This window comes from Podarcis raffonei, chromosome 17, assembly GCF_027172205.1.
Source record: "Podarcis raffonei isolate rPodRaf1 chromosome 17, rPodRaf1.pri, whole genome shotgun sequence".
NCBI classification, from domain to species: Eukaryota; Metazoa; Chordata; class Lepidosauria; order Squamata; family Lacertidae; genus Podarcis; species Podarcis raffonei.
Window position 1 is genome coordinate 30,826,392 of NC_070618.1, and position 18,768 is coordinate 30,845,159.

The following is an 18,768-nucleotide window of genomic DNA, read 5'->3' on the forward strand; positions in this document are numbered from 1 at the left end:
CACAGCCTCAGCAGCAAGCAAGTCAGAGACCACATAGCACCCTACAGTCAAGGCACTAGCATTGCAGATCAGACCATATAAAATGTATCTGGTGCCATCTTGAACCCAGGAAGGTTGTTTTCTTCTGAAGTTGTTTTTAAGGAAGCAATCTGGAGTTTCACAGCCCCTTGAGCAGCAGACGTACATAAATCAAACACAAATCTGGTGGTACGTACCACTTGGCGTTGCGAACTGTATAAGGACGCTATTACACCCCAGTGTAATAATGAAAGACTGCTTGCCCACTCGACTGCATTCCGTCTCCTTCGACACAGAACACTTGAACACGCAAACATCATCTTCTGTGGAGAGAAAGGAAGAAAAGAAGAAAATAGAATCAGTGACTCCATCAAATGTTGAAAACATATGTCTCCTAAAAGATGGGACACAAGGGCAAATATCCAGATATCTCATTTGAGCAGCACAAGTTACCCTTGTGTAACTGAACTCTCCTCCCCCTCCCTCCACCACACACACCCTAAATCTGTTGTGGGGTTTCCTCTAGCCCTCTGGAGCAGATTTGTGACTTCAGCAGAACAGGGACTTCTGCAGAAGCAAGAACCTGAATTTCAAGAACTTCCTAATCTTCATTACAGCAATGAAATGCCTCACTACCTGTAGCCATTCCCTACTGATATTCAGTAAGGTGAGTAGGCATCTGTTAATTCACATCAACCATATTTCTAGTAATTATTGCCCCACAGTCCCCTTTGGTGGGTCACTTTGAAGAAAGTTCATATGCAGTCAAGATTTTTTTTGTTTGGATTATAGGAAACTGAACCCTAACCAGTGACAGGCTTTTGCTTCATTTACCTTTCATGCACTCAGTGCCTAGCATGTGCAAGGTTTGCAACAGCAAACCTTGCAATAGATTTGCATTTCGGTTTTCTTTGTTTTGCACATATGCTACAGTGAGGGAATTCCTCCAACCTATTTTTTTTTAATCTCTTATGCTTGCGTATGTTCACTCATGAGAAATTTTCCCCACATGGTAAATTATATTATCTCCCTGGCAGATGTATTGCTTAATTCTCAAGTTGTGGTTTGTCAGCAATCTTCTCTCATATTCAGCCCTCCTTAAGGTGGCAGTTAGGCAGCTAGTTAGTATTTGTGAAAGCTGTTTCAGCCATTTGTCATATTTAGTTTTCAAATGATAATGTATAAGGATGTTTGCAAAAGTATATGTTGTCCCAACTACCTATATTCATGATTTGCTTTTTTACATATGTTTTGCACAATGGATTCAATGGTTATATACCCTATACAGCAACATCACAGTGGGCTCCTCTAAAAGTAGGTAGTTCTTACTCTTGCACTCTTAAAGGTAAACTTTTGAGGCTGTAAAATGTGTTCTCAATATTAATTCAGGAAAAAGATGTGCATCAGCTATGAGAAATTTTGGAGAACAGTGCCTAGCCCCTAATACTAATTAATCTTATATAAACAAGATAAAATGAATAACCCACTGTAGATTCCAAGTCAATCCAAACTCTTCCTAAGCATCTTAACAATCCATTCAGGGTGCACTGTGGGCTGAACAAGTTAATCACATGCTGGCAAAGGTTAACAAGCAGAATAATTTATTCAGTCAACAGTTTAAGTTTAACAGTTTTGGCAATACTCTGTTCAGACGCTAGTCCACTTAATCATGGCCTGAGGAAAAGCAGCCCTGAGCATCTTTTGAGTCAGGATGGCTTGTCAAAAGGAAAGGGGGAAAGGAAGGAAGAGGGTTCACCTCTGTCTTGCAGCATCTATTCAGCAGTGTTTGCATCTGCTGTCGATCATAATGTCTGAGAGTCTAAGAAATTATTTTGATGTCAAAGTGCCTTCTCCAGTAGGGCTCTCTCCAAACCCTTAAAACATATGGAGAACCTCTGTCCCAGGTAACTATCGGAAGGCTACATCCATGCCCACCAAGGATGTTGCAGAACCACAACTGAATTCACGAGGCAGCAGGAGAAAACTCAACTGTTTCAGCAAATGCTGATGTTGGTTTTAGCTAAATGTCCTGTTATTTTTATGACAGCACTCTTGTGGCAGAGCAAGCTGACTTATATGCAGTATTCAAAGAAATCTGACTAAGATTTCATAAATATATTTCAGGAATCAGTGAGAATAAATGCAATAGCTGAGCAATGTCATAAAACACAAGCCCGGAATGCAGTTGAAAGCCAGTAGTCAAGGCCTACATGTCTTTTTGCGCTACTGAATCGTTGCCAATTTAGGTGCACAACTGTGAAATTTCTATTTTGTTCTATATTCACACGTAAAACTTGAAAAGTATCAGAATTTTCCAGAAACAAGGGCTGGTAGTTACTGGAAAGAACAACGTTTTTCCATGACCTGGAAAGTTCACTTGACAGGGTCTAAATATACGTTGAAACATATCATGATGCAATGCATCTTGCATTCCCTTCCTTTTGAAGACAGGTGCTGGGTTAAACTGGGGTTCACATTCAAAATGCTCAATAGTGTTCAGAACACTCCAGAATAAAAAGTCGCATGCCTGAGTCATCAGAGACAGCACACGGCTTTCTGTCTCACATCTTTTGACAGGGAAATAGATGCAGGGATCAAGGTGGGTTTGTTCTTTTAAACTGGGCCTTGAGCAATGTACCAAATCCCATTCTAATATTTCAAGGCTTATCTTGAATTCAAGAGCTCAACATACTATACCATAGAAGGCCCAGAATCCTACCCTGAGTGGTTCAGAAAAGAAGGCCCTCTCCTTTTAATATGAGGTTGAATATAAGTGGTTACTCAAGTGACAAGATCAAACATAGCACACTTTCCATAAAGAACAAGATTCCGAATGCTGGGGCTTCTAAATAATATAATTCTGGGACCACATCAATCTTAGTTATTCCTATAGTACAAAAAAGAGTGCTTCCTGGAAATGAACATTCATTTCCTCAGTTGGAAAGGAGCACCAGGCTGTGGGCACCACACACATTCACCCTCACAACCTCAGATTGCCCCACAGGCAAGCATTCACAAGGTAAGCATTCAGAATACAAGCACAGAATGTCACAGAATACAAACACAGCATCCTTTTGGTAACACCAGTGGGCACTCTTGTAATTAATTTTAGTTTATCCCAAGCATCAAACTGCCCTCTTGGCTCCTGTATAATAAATGAATGCAACAACCAGTGCAAAACTGTCTGAAATTGAGGTGTAAAGGCATTGTGCAATTTTTAAACTAAGAGTTCAGAGAGGGACCTGACAATTTTGAGGTGGTTTTTTTTCCTTTTGTTTGTTTTTTATTCTAAAGCTCTGCTCATTCCCCTGGACAGATTATGGCATGTTGTGCTGGGACAAAAAACCGAGAGGACAGGATGGAGGTGAAGAGGAAGAAAATCAAGAGTTCCACCAAGCAATCTCCCTGCAACACCAAGAGCTGCCAATTCAATGACAGGTCAGAGACAAGGCCATGAGCTCAGTTGGAGTCATTTTACTGCACAATGTAGTAAAATTAACACAATGAGGCTTGGTCCCCCTGAAGACATAAGCAGCCAGGATAGGATATGAACAATGCTTCAGACTGAAATTGACTGGAAAGGCAAGGGTTAGCCCAAGACAGGGAGGGGATAAAAATCCCAGAGCAGTTGTGTGCCTTGCAAAGAACACAATTCAGATCCTAGAAAAGAGAGCCCTGCCTTTTCAAGATTCTGCTTTTGAAAGCTATTCAATGTAAATGTCTCTCATGCACATTAATTAAGCTGTCAAGCTGGGCCTCCAAGTTCTTTGTGAGTGATAAAAGGGGCACAGCAGATGTGCCCTGGGCTTCCATACACTGAGCACAAAAGGGCTGAATGCTTGGTGAATTCAAAAAGGCCGCCAGAGCTTGTCACATCAGAGCTGGATTCATGAGATGAGATGCTTGCCTTGCTTCCACTCCAGAGTCCAGCTTTCTTCTTCCAATAGCAGGCTTATTCCAAGGGTGCAGCTTGTGTCTCACCCACCTCCCAAGATTTTATCTATGCTAAGCTCCAATGCTAGTACTGCAAAGCCAGAAAAAGTTGCTGCATTGGAAGACATTTCTCCTTAGGTACTTTCTCTGTGTACTCCCAGCAAGTGCCAGGCTTAAATACAGAAGAGGAAAAATCAAAGACTGTTTATGTGATTATGTGATTGTTGTTCACAAAACAGGAGAAGCATCTGGAATAAGCATAAGCAATCCAAATGCGGCCAATTTAGATTTTACATTTCCCACCGTTTAGGCTCATCTCCCTTACTGCTGTGAAACGAAATAAAATACTTTCAACTTGTCTTACAATGGTAGTTGTATGCCTCAGACACATTATATTGTGGTATGCCTCAGGCACCATTTTCCCAAGCAATCCAGAGAGTTGCAAGCAGAACAGTCCATGAAACCAAAGGCTGATCCACACCCGCTCTGTTACACCCCAATAATCCTTTCCCTAAATAAAGATTAGTAGCTAGGTGCCTCACACACCACTACACCAATCCCAGCAACCAGGAATGTGTGGATGTCACCAGAGAACCAACATGGTTGTACTTAGTTCAAACACAATCTGTAATCATGTTCTGAATATGATTTAAGTAGGGCATATATGGAGCAAGCAAGAGAGTAAGCATGTTTCTTAAGGTGGCTACTTGTCCTGGGAAAGTGGGGGGGAACCTCCTTTTTGTACGACCCACAGTTTGAGAAGCACCAAGGAATTTTAGTCCTCAAAAAAGCAGATGGTGACAGCAGTCACGAAATTAAAAGACGCCTGCTTCTTGGGAGAAAAGCGATGACAAACCTAGACAGCATCTTAAAAAGCAGAGACATCACCTTGCCAACCAAGGTCTCTATAGTTAAAGCTATGGTTTTCACAGTAGCGATGTATGGAAGTGAGAGCTGGACCATAAAGAAGGCTGTTTGCAAAGAATTGATGCTTTTGAATTACGGTGCTGGAGGAGACTCTTGAGAGTCCTTGAGACTGCAATAAGATCAAACATCCATTATTAAGAAAATCAGCCCTGAGTGCTCACTGGAAGGACAGATCCTGAAGCTGAGGCTCCAATACTTTGGCCACCTCATGAGAAGAGAAGACTCCTTGGAGAAGATCCTGATGTTGGGAAAGATTGAGGGCACAAGGAGAAGGGGATGACAGAGGATGAGATGGTTGGACAATGTTCTCAAAGCTACTAACATGAGTCTGCCCAAACTGTGGGAGGCAGTGGAAGACAGGAGTGCCTGGCGTGCTCTGGTCCATGGGGTCACAAAGAGTCAGAAACGACTAAACAACAACAATAAAAAACACAATAGCCCTTTTAGGTGCCACAAGGCTCTTTGTGGATCTTGCTGTAAAGGTACAAAGAATACTAAATAAGGAGAAAGGATATGATAGTGCACACAACACTACCCTAGCCAGTGCTTTTTACATAACCTATGACTTTTACTTAAAACACTTGCAGACAGTGTATTTATCCTAGATGTACAGAGGGCAGAGCCCAATCAAGGCTGTCTGTCACTAGCACACCCAACCCACCACAAATGTCAGTCACACATTCATCCCTTTCCCCTTGCCACTTCTCTGTACAAATGAAAAAAGGCTATGCAGAAACTTCAGTTAATATTTTGAGTGTATGCAAAATATGTAGATTTACACATGTAGAGACTTCAATCATGAAATCATTACTCTGGTACAAAACACCCATGACTTACACGCCAATGTACTGGGTTGATTCCAGTGCTGCTCGCTCTGCTCACACAACAGACTTCTGCTTGCACAACAGGACGTCTCCCTTGACCCATCTCCCTGGCAGCACCCCCTGCCCCACAGCGCACCGCTAAAATGTGTTCCAGAGGGTTGGGGGACAGGCTGGAGCAGATGGTGGGGGTATCATACTGCACAAGCATGACGTCACTCACAGAGAATTGGATATAACACACTGCATTTAAAACGCTTTGTTTAAAAGTTAAAAGCATTAGTATTCAGTAGTTTCATTTCACAGAACAGAATTACGGGGATTTTCTACAAAGGATACTTTGCTAATGTTAATGAGTAATAGGATCAGTGCTGGGGTACTGGACAGCTGTGGTCAATTACTGCATGAAACCAAGAAAGCCCTTCTGCAGATTGGCAGGCTGCCTTTCTTTGCATCATGGTGTCGTCTGAATTTGAAAAAGCCAGAGAGGTAACTCCTTGCTCCCTAGCCATCCTGGATTATGGCTACACAGACCTTGTCTGAGCTCCCCCAGGGTTCTAAATAAATGCCAAGAACTATGCAATCCTTTGATCAATGACATATATTTGAACACTGTTACTAGCTTAGAATTTAAATTAATATGCATAAATCCAACAAAAAGCGAGGCATGCTTAAGCCAACTGAAAGAAATGGAATTAAGCATACCTATTTCTCCACTGGATTTCAGTCACAACTTAACTTGGGTTTTGTAGTAATACAATTCTACTAAAATAATTAAATGCAATACCTAAAGACGTAAAAAAAAATATCAAGTGACAAGGTTTTTTTATGGCCAACCATATTGCTTTCACTCTTGCTTATAGACCCTGAGACCACTACAATGAGTTAAATGGGTAGAATTCAATTATAACAGGGATTCTAACTATGAATGTATCACAACAAAAATTCCCTTACTGATAGCAGTTATGCAGTGATTACTCCACCTGACAGCGTGGTGTAGTGGATCCATGTTGTATATGGATCAAAGAGATTCAGCTTCAATTTTCTACTAGGCCAAGTCATTATCTTTCAAGAGGAATAGCGAAGCAAATGTATGGCGAACTGAATACAAAGGAGATACCTTGAAAACTAGAAGGAAACAGAAAAGATTGATGCCTGTCTGAACATCTTCAGACATATGAGTTTAATGTGTTAGCCAAGTAAAGGAAGCAATATCCAGAGCCCAGATAGTAGGCCACAGAAGTTGGGACCAAAGTGAAATGAAATGACATGAAGCACCTTAACTATTACATCTGTATCTCATTCGATAACTGAATAGTGGATAAGGTACTTGATTTCTTCCCAGGTTTGGCTCCACCACTACAGGATGAGCTGGATTCTGGCTATTGCTCCATTTACTTGGCTAACAAATATAAACACATAATACTTCAGGTTTGTGGGCTCAGAGCAGGCATTGTTTTTTAGCCTTTAGGCCAAGACCCAATACCAAGCAGAGTGTGCTCAGGGTGCTCTGTTTCCCTCTAATATCCATGTATATCCTCCTCTTTAGCAGAAACAACATCCTCACCAATACTTAGCATTTATATGATGCTTTGGAGGAGTCAAAGGATTTCACGTTTTACCTTGCAACCCATGACGGAAACAAGATTTGCACAAGGTCTCCCATCTTCACAGTCCAGTCTGGAGTCTACACTACACTAGCTCTCTAGCTCTTCCAGGTCTGCATTCTCCAACTTTGTATACTACAGCGACACATACACAAGTTCTACAACCCAGCTACATAAGATGCAAATGTGTAAGAGGTATACAGTCCCTAAAATTCCCTTCTCCTCTGAAGAACTGGTTAAGTCCTTAGTTGTGCTAGGCAACAGTGGGCCTTTATAATGCATAACATTACTTAAACAGTCCCAGTAAAGAACAACAGAATTTAGCTAAAATCTGCAGAAGCATTAAAATTGTACAGGAGTCATTACTGTAATTCTTAAATACTAAATAGTGCATGGGCGGGGAACACACATTAGTCTAATGTCTACCCAGTCATTTAGAGCTAAACTCCAAACCAATAATGTTCACAAGGAACAATCAAGCAACCTTATGTTCCTGTCTAGTTGAAGTTCATTAGCTACATATGTGGCAAGTTATTTGGAAGGGAGTACCTGCTGGATGTCTGCCAGGGTTTCTATTACACTTGCTTGCTGCTGTGCTGAATTTCTACTGGGGGACTCGCTATCTTTACTTTTCTTGTAATACTGATACAATCTGTGTTCTCGGTGTAAAATTTACATAGAGTATCTCTTGGTTGAGGGATAGAAAAGTTCAAAATTTCAGAAAAATCAAGTGGAAAATGCATGTTCAAATCATGAAGGCAGAAATCCCCCTCCCTCTATATATCAGAAAACTAACAAATCTGAGTTCCAGTTTATGTTTGAAAGCAATCGTATGTGAAGTTCTCATCATTTTGCATGCATATTGTAGTATTCAACTATATTCAACTACCATATTGCTGAAAGAGAAATTCAGGGCTGCACCTTCATTTTTTGAAACTCTCTGGTAGATGAATGAAAAAATATCAATTTTTATCTGATTTCTGTGAAATTTAAATAGCTTATTATTCACTAATAGAAAGCTCAGCTAACAGAATACTAAAAATATGGTCACACCTTAGTTATACAAACGCTCCCTCAGCTATATGATCAATGGATACTAAGGATCTGAGTGCTGCTGGATTTTCAAGTAGCACTTAGCTTAAATAGTGAAGCAGGACTATCATCTGCATAAAGTCGTAATGTATTTTGTTAGCAACTGGAAACTTTGCCTGATAACTGTCAGGCATTAGAAGAAACTTTCCAGTGATCAGATCTAACTAAACGCCATTCCTTTCTTTTCTGAAACTACCAGGAACATGGTAAATGGACCTCTAGCCAGCTCTCACATTCCTAACTTTACCCCATACAACCGGAAAGGATGTGTCAAATCAATCAGCTGTCACTTTCATTCAACCCCAAGCAACCAAGAAAATATGGCTGACCGGACTGGGATTCCAAAGCAATTTTTTCAGTCCTGGCTGGCCTTACCATATTTTAATCAAGGTATTGTAAGAAGCTGACCCAGTATTTTACTCATAAGGGAAATGTTTTCGAGGCATAAGAGGTGCCCCACACTTCACTATTATCACGAGCCCTGTTACTTGCCTGAATATGAGTCACTTACTTACAAGTAAGAGCCTCTGTTTACATATTTTGGGTGGCAGTCAGGACAGTGACATCTCTTTTAGATTTTGCATGCAGTTGTCATGGCTGTGATGGGTCGTAGGTGCCCAATCCCTGTCAAGCCCTTTCTACTAGGTGATGCCAACGTATTATGTTTGTGCTTAGGGCATCTTTAAGGGGATCAGTTTGTGTATAAAAATATACTTCTAGTCCCTGAACTACTGTCAGCAGAGTGGCCCTGAGAAAAGAGACATTGGGAACCCCTGTTCTCCAGCATTATTTTGGATAGGAGCCATAATTTGGTAGGAAATACCGTTTAAAGAAGATCCAATAGTTCACCTGGTATTATTCCTTTTGGTAATTAGAAAAAAGAAAAAGAAAAAAGTAAGCGGTAGAAGGAAAACAAGAAACTTGTTAGGGCTTAGAAAGAAACCTGGAAAGAAAGAGCTGTCAATTTCCCTTCAAATCATTTGCCGAGCATCCACTGAAATCAAAGTCGCAAGAGAAAGCATAGGACTCAACATAGCGAAAACTGTTGCTTGATAAACAAGCTATAGTATCCCTTCCCCAAGACGTGGGGTTAGTAGTTTGCCCACATGCCCACCAACAATACACTATGGACGGAGGTCTTTCTTGGCTTTTAACATTAAGATTTCCCTCACAACAGATTAAACCTGAGAAACTACAGGCCCAAGCATCAGGTCACTTACCCTAGAAGAGTGGTTCCCAATTAGTGGTCTGTAGACCCAACAGGTCCACATAACCCAAATGGGAACCACTGCTCTAGAAGAATGTTCTGAAAGCTGCTGCTTCAGAAGTGAAGCTTTGTCTCCTGGTAATCTGGAGCAGCAGCAAAGCTTAAAGAATTCACTTTTGTGACATGGTTTGAAGGTTTATATTCCATGCTCTTTCCAGGTTTTTTTATATTTTCTGGAGTTGTTGATGTAATTCAGATTTTTGTCATCTTTTATTCTTTTACATATTTTAATGTGTTTTTTTTATATTTGACTACAGCCATTCTGGAGATCTTCTTGTTGAGGAAAAGAAATAACTTGTATCTATTCATTAAGTTACCAAAAGTCCAGTCTGAGGTTTGCAAGGTGTATCTAAATGTCAGCTAGCAATTAACTTCTACAAGAGATGAGATGGGGGAAGTATACAAGGTATACTTTCAAGAATGCTGGTAATGGGTCTGGAGGGATAATATCAAACTCTCTTCTTTTTTATGTGATACCAGAATTTGCTGGTGGACACCAAGCGTGTGTTTGTTTTGGTTAATGCAAAATGACTGTTGCTGTTTGTTTTGCATTTGTTTGCATACTTCACAGAAAAAATCAGTAACGCTATATTATTAAAAAGAAAATACTGGTAATGGAGGTTGCAGTTTGCACAGTGTGTTTCAGCATACTAAAACCAAGCACTAGAGTATAGCGCATTATCTTATTTCTTTGTGCTCTCTCTTGTTAGAAGACAACACCAAATCTCAGAGTTATTTGAAGTAAAGTTTTGTGAGGCTTGTGTCCAATACAATGTAGGCACTAAAAATGCCTAGTTAAGGGGCCAAAAACAGCAAGCAGGACAGTGGCACTTGCAAGAGAAAGCACCTCCCATAGCAGAAATCACTTCTGTTTTAGGCTGAACTCCTTGAGACAGCTGCTTCTAAAATGGCTGTCACACTGCTCAGTGCTGGTAGTAGATATACCAACCAGTATACAAATTTAATTAATAATAATAATAACAACAACCTTCTCTGGAGTTTTAGATTCCCTTCAAACTGGATTTTGAGAAGCTGAAAGCGTTCAGAAGACAGCTGGAAAGACCTATGTGTAGCCTAAAGAGAGGATTAAGGAGGACCCATGTTGAGTTCTCAAATGTTTTAAACAAAAGCAACAAACAATTGCTCTACAAATTCACATCTACCAATGAGTTTGTTACACTAGTACATGAAAGCAGATGTCAAAATATTTTCCTCATATTTAACCTAAACTAGCAACAATTCAGTAAAGCTGATGAACACCTAAGGGAAGTTATAGATTCTCAACCACCACACTGGATTTGTCAGAATTATACAATTCCTTCAAGATGGTGAGAGTAATCTACTGAAACAGCAATTTTGTGTGTTTGGCTGATGGGTTCTATTAATGGTGTAAGTTTTCAAGAGGGGGAAACCCTATTCAATCTAGGGTAACTTCCCTATTCCAATTTGGGTAAGTTGCAAAAGAAAGTTTTATCATACCCCAGACAGCAACCTATTTATTGCAATTTATTTTACTTGCATTTAATAAATAAATCTAAAAACTGAAACTGCCATGCTTGTCTAATATTGTATTTGCAATTGCATTCATTCATTGTTACTAATGACCTTATGGAGCAATCATTTTTCTGCAGAAAAATAAAAGCACTGGAAAAATGCCCACCCATTGTTGGGTCTCGCCTTGTTGGACAGCCTTGCAAGGAGTGAATCTTCCAGAGTCAAGCAAAAAAGAAAGCAGGCCTTTTGAAAGACAAAAACCTATTCACTTGGCAGCATTTGCACTCCTGAGTCCCGCAACCTTCCCTAGAGAAACCTGTCTCATATATTAGCTTGGTGGTTTCTTGCTGTTCCCTGCTACACGAGAGAAGTATGTGGCCAGCTTCATGGGGGCTTTTGTTTCAATTTCAACCAGTTAACAGGTCGATTGTCATGGAGGCCATAAACTCCTAAGCCAGCACTAAAGAGTCATCATGTATGCTGAAGTTTACCAAAATTTCCACATCACTTGTCAGACCAACTAGGCCTGAACAGGGTGCCTGTTGGGCAACAGAGTGGTCAGTTCTACTGCAGCTGTATCCCCTGACCCTGCTATTGCAGGCCCGGAACACCAAGAGCTCACTTGGTATGCAAGCTAGAAAGGATTAGAGATCATGTATACGAAATATTCTGAACGTGTCAAGTCCAGCGCTGAGTTGTAGTCACCCTACTGAGGAGTCATGATGCATTGTGTTGCAACACACAGGATTGCAGTGCTTTCATTCTAATAAAGTCAGTGGCTTCTTTCCACAGCTTCAAGTCTTTCAAGTCTCCCTGCAGTTGTCTCCGTAAGAGGCATCATCATCAAGCAAGTATGACAGCTAAAAGCACACACAGTCCACTCTGTGAGGCACTTACTGGCTAAACCTAGTAAGTGACTATGTTCTCTGCAGGTCTAAATGCAGACACTTTACTAGGGCGCCCAATTCAAGGCTGATTCTGTTGTCAATATATGCACACCCATTGGCTGCAGCCTGCTCCTTCCTTCATTGATGTGAGAACATTAAAAGCCTTTAGAATGACAGCATCTTTGGATAAATTCCATGGTAACAATTTGGTCCCCTTTTGAACCACACCCTGGGTGGCGCTGTGGGTTAAACCACAGAGCCTAGGACTTGCTGATCAGAAAGTCTGTGGTTCAAATCCCCGCGACGGGGTGAGCTCCCGTTGCTCGGTCCCTGCTCCTGCCCACCTAGCAGTTCAAAAGCACGTCAAAGTGCAAGTAGATAAATAGGTACCGCGCTGGCGGGAAGGTAAACGGTGTTTCCGTGTGCTGCTCTGATTCACCAGAAGCGGCTTAATCATGCTGGCCACATGACCCGGAAGCTGTATGCCGGCTCCCTCGGCCAATAAAGCAAGATGAGCGCCGCAACCACAGAGTCGGCCACGACTGGACCTAATGGTCAGGGGTCCCTTCACCTTACTCCAGTTTCATTGCACTTTCCCATTTTCTTCCTAATACTAGGAATCCTTTCCACCAATCATTCAGAGAATGATGCACTTGATAGAAGTGTTTCTGTCCCAGAAGCTAAAAGCCGCTTGCACTACTCTGCTACGTATGACTGACTTGGGCTGCAATCTTAACTCCACTTACCTAGAAGCCCTACTGAATTGAATAGTACTTACTTCTGAGTAGACTTGGTTCAGCATTGCATTGTTACTTGGGAACCTGGAACTACAATCCTGTACACATTAGCAGGTCCTTTTGAAGGACCTAGCTAACTAAACATACACAAAGCACAGCATTAGGATGTCACAACTGCAGCGGAATCTGCCAGTGGTGTTGCAGAGTAGCTTAAACTGGGAGCTGTGAACTAGGAAGATCCAATTCAGATCTTATGCAGACATAAGCTCATTAGGCAACCTTTGACAACCCCAGCCTCAACCTGGGATGATAAAACTGGTCTATTTTACTGAACTGGATTACTAAGATAATGAACAGAAACTTTAAAGTACTATACAGTCACTAAGTATTGTTATTACAATGGTGTAAATACTTCTGAGTAGCCGTTGCACCAGTATATGAAAACACTTAAAATGCCATTTGTATCCAGGACAAATGAACCTCATTACATATGCTTCTATAGTTTGATGACTGACTTGACAGTTCTTTCTTCTGATACTCAAAACAACCTCTTAACCCAGTTTCAAAAAAACCTGTCAGATTTTGGACCTGTTTGGCTTCCAGGCTAAAAATAAACTTAAGGATCTTCTCTACATTAGCCGAATTTTAAAATGCCCTATTCCAGTTTTAATCTCAGTATGACCGAAAAAAATCTTTTAAAATCTTTACTTACCTGGCCTTTCAACCCATTTACTTTTTTGTCTTCTAGAATCACAACAGACATTTCACATTCAGCTTTAACCACTATGTGTCCCCCTCAAAAAAACTTTTTTGAAATCATCTATTGATGTGATAATTTGAGAGATGGCTTGGGGGAGGGGGGAATCAACTTCTACTACTTTAGTTAAGGTACTTCAGATGCTAGGCAGGCATCTGCATCACTTTTTGAAGAACCAACTGGACTCCCTGCAAGTTTTCCATAAGACTATGAAAGCCTTTCAAGGCAACACAGAACTAATCATCCAGCAGGTGAAGTATTCCAAGAAACCTGTCAGTTTGTGTTTAAGAGCAAGAAGCAGAGACAGCCACTCAGCACGGACCAGGCAGGAATCTGGATAGGCATGGGATAGCCTCCCACTCCACCTGCTTGCAAGTAAGCTTGTGGCTTACTTGGCCACAAAATTCAATGGGTGACCTTGGGCCAGCCGCTGCCTCTCAACCTAACAGGGTTGTTGCAAGCAAAAAATGTGGAGGAGCAGAATTTCTGTATTCTGTCTTGAGCTCTCTAAAGAAAAGGCGGAATACAAATGCAATTGATGGCAAGAATAATGAGCGGTCACCCCGCCCCATTCCTTCAAAGGACGATACCTGCCTGCCCCATCTAACGAACTTAAGGATCACCCCTGATGTATTGGGACAATTCAAGCCTGTCTACCTGGCCCAGCACCAGTGCTTTTCCCCCCTGAAAAATGTTTAGGGGTACAGTGGTACCTCGAGTTACATATGCTTCAGGTTACATACACTTCAGGTTACAGACTCCACTAAACCAGAAATAATACCTCGGGTTAAGAACTTTGCTTCAGGATGAGAACAGAAATCGTGCTCCGGCGGCAGCGGGAAGCCCCATTAGCTAAAGTGGTGCTTCAGGTTAAGAAAAGTTTCAGGTTAAGTACAGACCTCCGGAATGAATTAAGTACTTAACCCGAGGTACCACTGTACTCTCATTTTGACTCAAGGAAATCACCATTTTATAGTTCAAATCCTGCTAAATTAATATAGTAAAGGGACAAAAGTACAAAGATTCACAAAATGTTTAGGGGTATGCATACCCCTGCGTCCCCCCAGAAAAAAGCACTGCCCGGCACCTCAGCACATGTCCATCGTGGCACAAAACATGCAGACTATCCCTGGGATACAGGGCCGGCTCACCCACGAGGCAAGGCGACTGCCTCAGGCGGCAGGATCCCAATGTCGGCATTTCATCCCAACCCCGTTCCTGAGGCACCTCTTCCCTGACCCCCTTCCTCCTCGGTACGGGGAGAGTTGGAGGAAGAGTGAGGCGGCGCCAGCCCGGGGGGAACCGAAGTGCCGGCCCCCGTCACTGGAAGCGTGGCGGAGGTGCGGCACTCTCCACATGCCCAGAGGCACCGGCGCAGGCCCTTCCGCGCCCCAGCCAGCCATCCATCCATCCACCCACCCGTCCCTCAGCCCGAGCAGGCCCCTTCCCTCCGCCCGGCCACCTGCCCCGTCTCTCGCCCTCACTCGCGGGCCTCCACTCACGGCTATAGAGGGCGAGGCAGGCGGCGTCGGGCCCGGTGCGGGCCTCGAGGCGGAGCGCCTGCTGCTCCTGGTGCCGCTGAATCTCGCCGTTGGCGTCGCCGATGGTCAGGAGCCGCACGCCGGGGAAGACCGACACCGACGCCGCCGACGCCATCTTGGCATCCCAGGCCCGACCCGTGGCCGCCGCTGCTGCTGCTGTGAGGGGCGCCGAGGAGGAGGCGCAGCAGCAGGAGGAGGAGAGGCCGGAAGCCGCGCCTCCTGAGCGCTGCCGCTCAGCGAGTGGGACAGCGCCCCGTGCGGGCGGCGGTGGAAGGAGCTCGCCCCGAAGGAGCCAGTGGGCAAGCTGGGGACAGGCGAGGGACAAGGGCGGAGGAGGGCGACCCCTGCCGGCCGCCAGCGGGGACAGCGCCCGCGGGGAAAAAGCGGGCGAAGGGGAAAGAGGAGAGGTTAAAGGGCCGAAGCGATTGTGCGCGGCATTTCCGGATCCCAAGCGCGGCGGCAAAATCCTGCATTGTACGGAGCAAGGATGCAGTTGGCATTCATTGGCAAACTAGTAATTATTATTATTAATTATTATTTATTATTATTATTATTATTATTATTATTATTATTATTATTATTATTATTATTATTACATCCTGCGGGGCAAAAACACAGTGGGTATGCATTGAAATGGCAAACTCTGTAGTTGTTCTTGTTGATTTATTTATCTCCCCCCCCCCCCGCTTTTCCCTGACAGGGACTCAAGGCAGCTTGTAGATAAAATGGGAACAGCTAAAAACATAGAAAAGAAAACAACTATCATAAAAAACCTTTTAATCATTAATAAAATTAAAATCATATATAAATATAAAAAACTAAATAAAAAACTAGTCAAGCAAGTAGGAGCGCAGAAGAGGTTGCTTTCCCTTACAGTGCTTTTCAGATAAACTGCACAGCCATAAAAAAGTGGAGGCAGCAGCCGGGGGATTGAATAATAATAATAATAATAATAATAATAATAATTATTATTATTATTATTATTTCTTATTTACATGCCGCGCTTCTGGCTGGGTTGCCACAGCCACTCTAGACGGCTCCCAACAGAATATTACAAACACAATGACACATTCAACATTAAAAACTTCCCTAAACAAGTTCTTTTGAGAAGTCTTGTCATCGACTGCAATGGGACCTCCAGGTTCAGAGGCCATATAGGGCATATGCGCAAGGGGCCGCTTTGCATTTTGGTTTTCTTAATCTTAATTATTCTCTGCACTTAATAATAATAATAATAATAATAATAATAATAATAATAATAAAATAATAATAATAATAATAATAATGTTCAACAAAAAAGATAGACAAAGATTTTATTTATTTATTTATTTATTTATTTATTTATTTATGTATGTATGTATGTATGTATGTACTTACTTACTGACAAGGTTCACACTCTCCCCCCCCCCCCGAAGAAGCATAACAGAACGCAGAGGCAACAGGGGAGCTTTTCCCTCTGGAAGAACGGGTGGACGGGTGGGACAATCAAAATTTAAAAACAGTGTTGCCAGGAAGCTAAAACCAACCCCTTCTGACATGCTGCTTTGCCTGTATGCAATGAGTCCCCCCCCCCCCTTGCCCCTGCAAGGAAGAGCACACAAACATACAAATCCCCCACTGAAGTGGTACAGTCCCTGCGCAGCTTCATTCTGCAAAGTGGTTGACGTGGCCACCAAAGCTTCAAGGAGATGTTTGTAGCAGAACAAAGGAACCGAGTATGGTGTGAGCAGAAATAAAGTTGCACTGTGTGGAGGAGAGCAGTTCTGGAAATAGCAGCAGAGAACTGAGAGCAGCAGCTGTTCTGAGACCAGGGGGTTGAGGTCTGAATTGCCCAGTGTTGAGAAATATTGGTCATACCCCACTTCACTCACTTCCTGTTGCACCAAAGTTTGCAGCGCCATAGCAGGGAAATCTGTAGTGGTTTAGAATGTGAGACATGGACTCGTGGTTCAAATCCCAACTGCAATGAAACTCTCAGGGCAACCCTGACCAAGTCAGTTGTCTCTCAGCCTAAGCTGCCTCACAAGGCTGTTGTGAGAGGGAAAACAGTGTGTATGCCACTCTGAGTTCCTTGGAGGAAGGGCAGGGTAAAAATAAAGAAAATAAACAAGTAAAGGGATTGAGCCCATTCACCTGTGCAAATTAACTGACCAGCATCATTCTTGGTATCTGTCTCCATTTGTGGACCTCGCTTAGGCTGAATTTCAAGATAATTCCTCCTTGCAACATGAGACCTGAAAGCCAACTTATAGGTAAAAGGTAAAGGTATGTTAAAGGACCCCTGGATGGTTAAGTCCAGTCAAAGGCGACTATGGAGTTGCGGCACTCATCGCGCTTTCAGGCCGAGGGAGCCAGCATTTGTCCACAGACAGCTTTCCGGGTCATGTGGCCAGCATGACTAAACCGTTTCTGGTGCAACGGGACACCGTGACGGACACCAGCACAGAAACGCCGTTTACCTTCCCACCAAAGTGGTACCTATTTATCTACTTGCACTGGTGTGCTTTCGAACTGCTAGGTTGGCAGGAGCTGGGACAGAGCAATGGGAGCTCACCCCGTCAATGAGATTCGAACCGCCGACCTTCCAATCGGCAAGCCCAAGAGACTCAGTGGTTTAGACCACAGCGCCACCCACTTCCTGAAATACCAACTTATAACACCATAAAAAGGTCAAGGGACCCCTGACAGTTCAGTTGCGAACGACTCTGGGGTTGCAGCGTTTGTCCGCTCCACAGACAGTTTTTCTGGGTCATGTGGCCAGCATGACTAAGCCGCTTCTGGCAAAACCAGAGCAGCGCACGGAAACGCCTTTTGCCTTCCCACCGGAGCAGTCTCTATTTATCTACTTGCACTTTTTGGTGTGCTTTCGAACTGCTAGGTTGGCAGGAGCTGGGACAGAGCTCACCCCATTGCGGGGATTTGAACCTTTTGATCAGCAAGCCCTAGGCTTAGTGGTTTAGACCACAGCGCCACCCGCATCCCATTATAACACCATAGTCACTCCTTAGTGAGCTGGTACATTCCTTGGCAGTGGTCAGTAGACTTTCCTCAAACATAGCTGCTTAAATAGAAATGCTCAGTGTGACACACAGATGAGCTCCACTTTCTTTTTGGGGTGTTTGTGTGCGTTAGAATATGCTTCTCATTTTCACTGAGACAGAAAACAGCTTCAAGAGATTATGCTGAAGCCAAATACGTCTGCCAAGCTGCTTGGTCCATCTTCTGCCCCCATACAGGTTAAAAAAGTAGGTTTTACACTGGAAAGGGAATCTAAGATGCAGAGGAAGGAGAAGCACAGCTGAAGAACGCAGAGTCACCGCTGCTGTTGTCACCAGAGCCCAGAGCCCCCGTTCTTGGCATCAGATGTCCTAGACCTCGCTCACTTCCTAGCAAGGCAAACAAACAGAAGTTGAAATCCAGAAACATTCCAAAAGAATGGCACCTTCTATCTGGATTCAAAACTGGATGCTGCAGACTGCAAACTGGGAAAGAGAGGACTCTCCATGGTCCTTGCAGCCCAGATTTTGTGGAGCTCCTTGCTTTAGGGTGCTGCAATGTTGCGCTGCATCCTGAAAATTTCTTGCAGTTAGGTGTGTATGCCTCTCCATGTGACTCTCTCAAGAAGTGCATGCTGTCTGAGAACATTTGCATTTATTTATTTAATACCCCACCCTTCCTCCCAGAGGG

The 18,768-nt window shown here is 43.1% G+C and overlaps 1 protein-coding gene across 6 annotated transcripts in view; it reads right to left on the reverse strand.

Annotated features, from left to right (window-relative positions):
* The window catches only part of CARM1 (coactivator associated arginine methyltransferase 1), a 39,964-nt gene extending 24,563 nt beyond the window's left edge, over positions 1–15,401 (reverse strand). For 5 of the 6 annotated variants that reach the window (XR_008328174.1, XM_053370693.1, XM_053370694.1 and 2 more), the window contains exons 1-2: positions 15,043–15,401; positions 216–341 (exon numbers count right to left, since the gene is read on the reverse strand). Coding sequence is in view for 5 of the 6 variants with exons in the window: in XM_053370693.1 (XP_053226668.1) it covers positions 216–341; positions 15,043–15,196 (280 nt within the window). In the remaining variant the exon portion in view is untranslated. The remainder of the gene's footprint in view (positions 1–215; positions 342–15,042) is intronic. The other variant, XM_053370691.1, reaches the window with a different exon arrangement.
* Between the last annotated feature and the right edge of the window lie 3,367 nt (positions 15,402–18,768).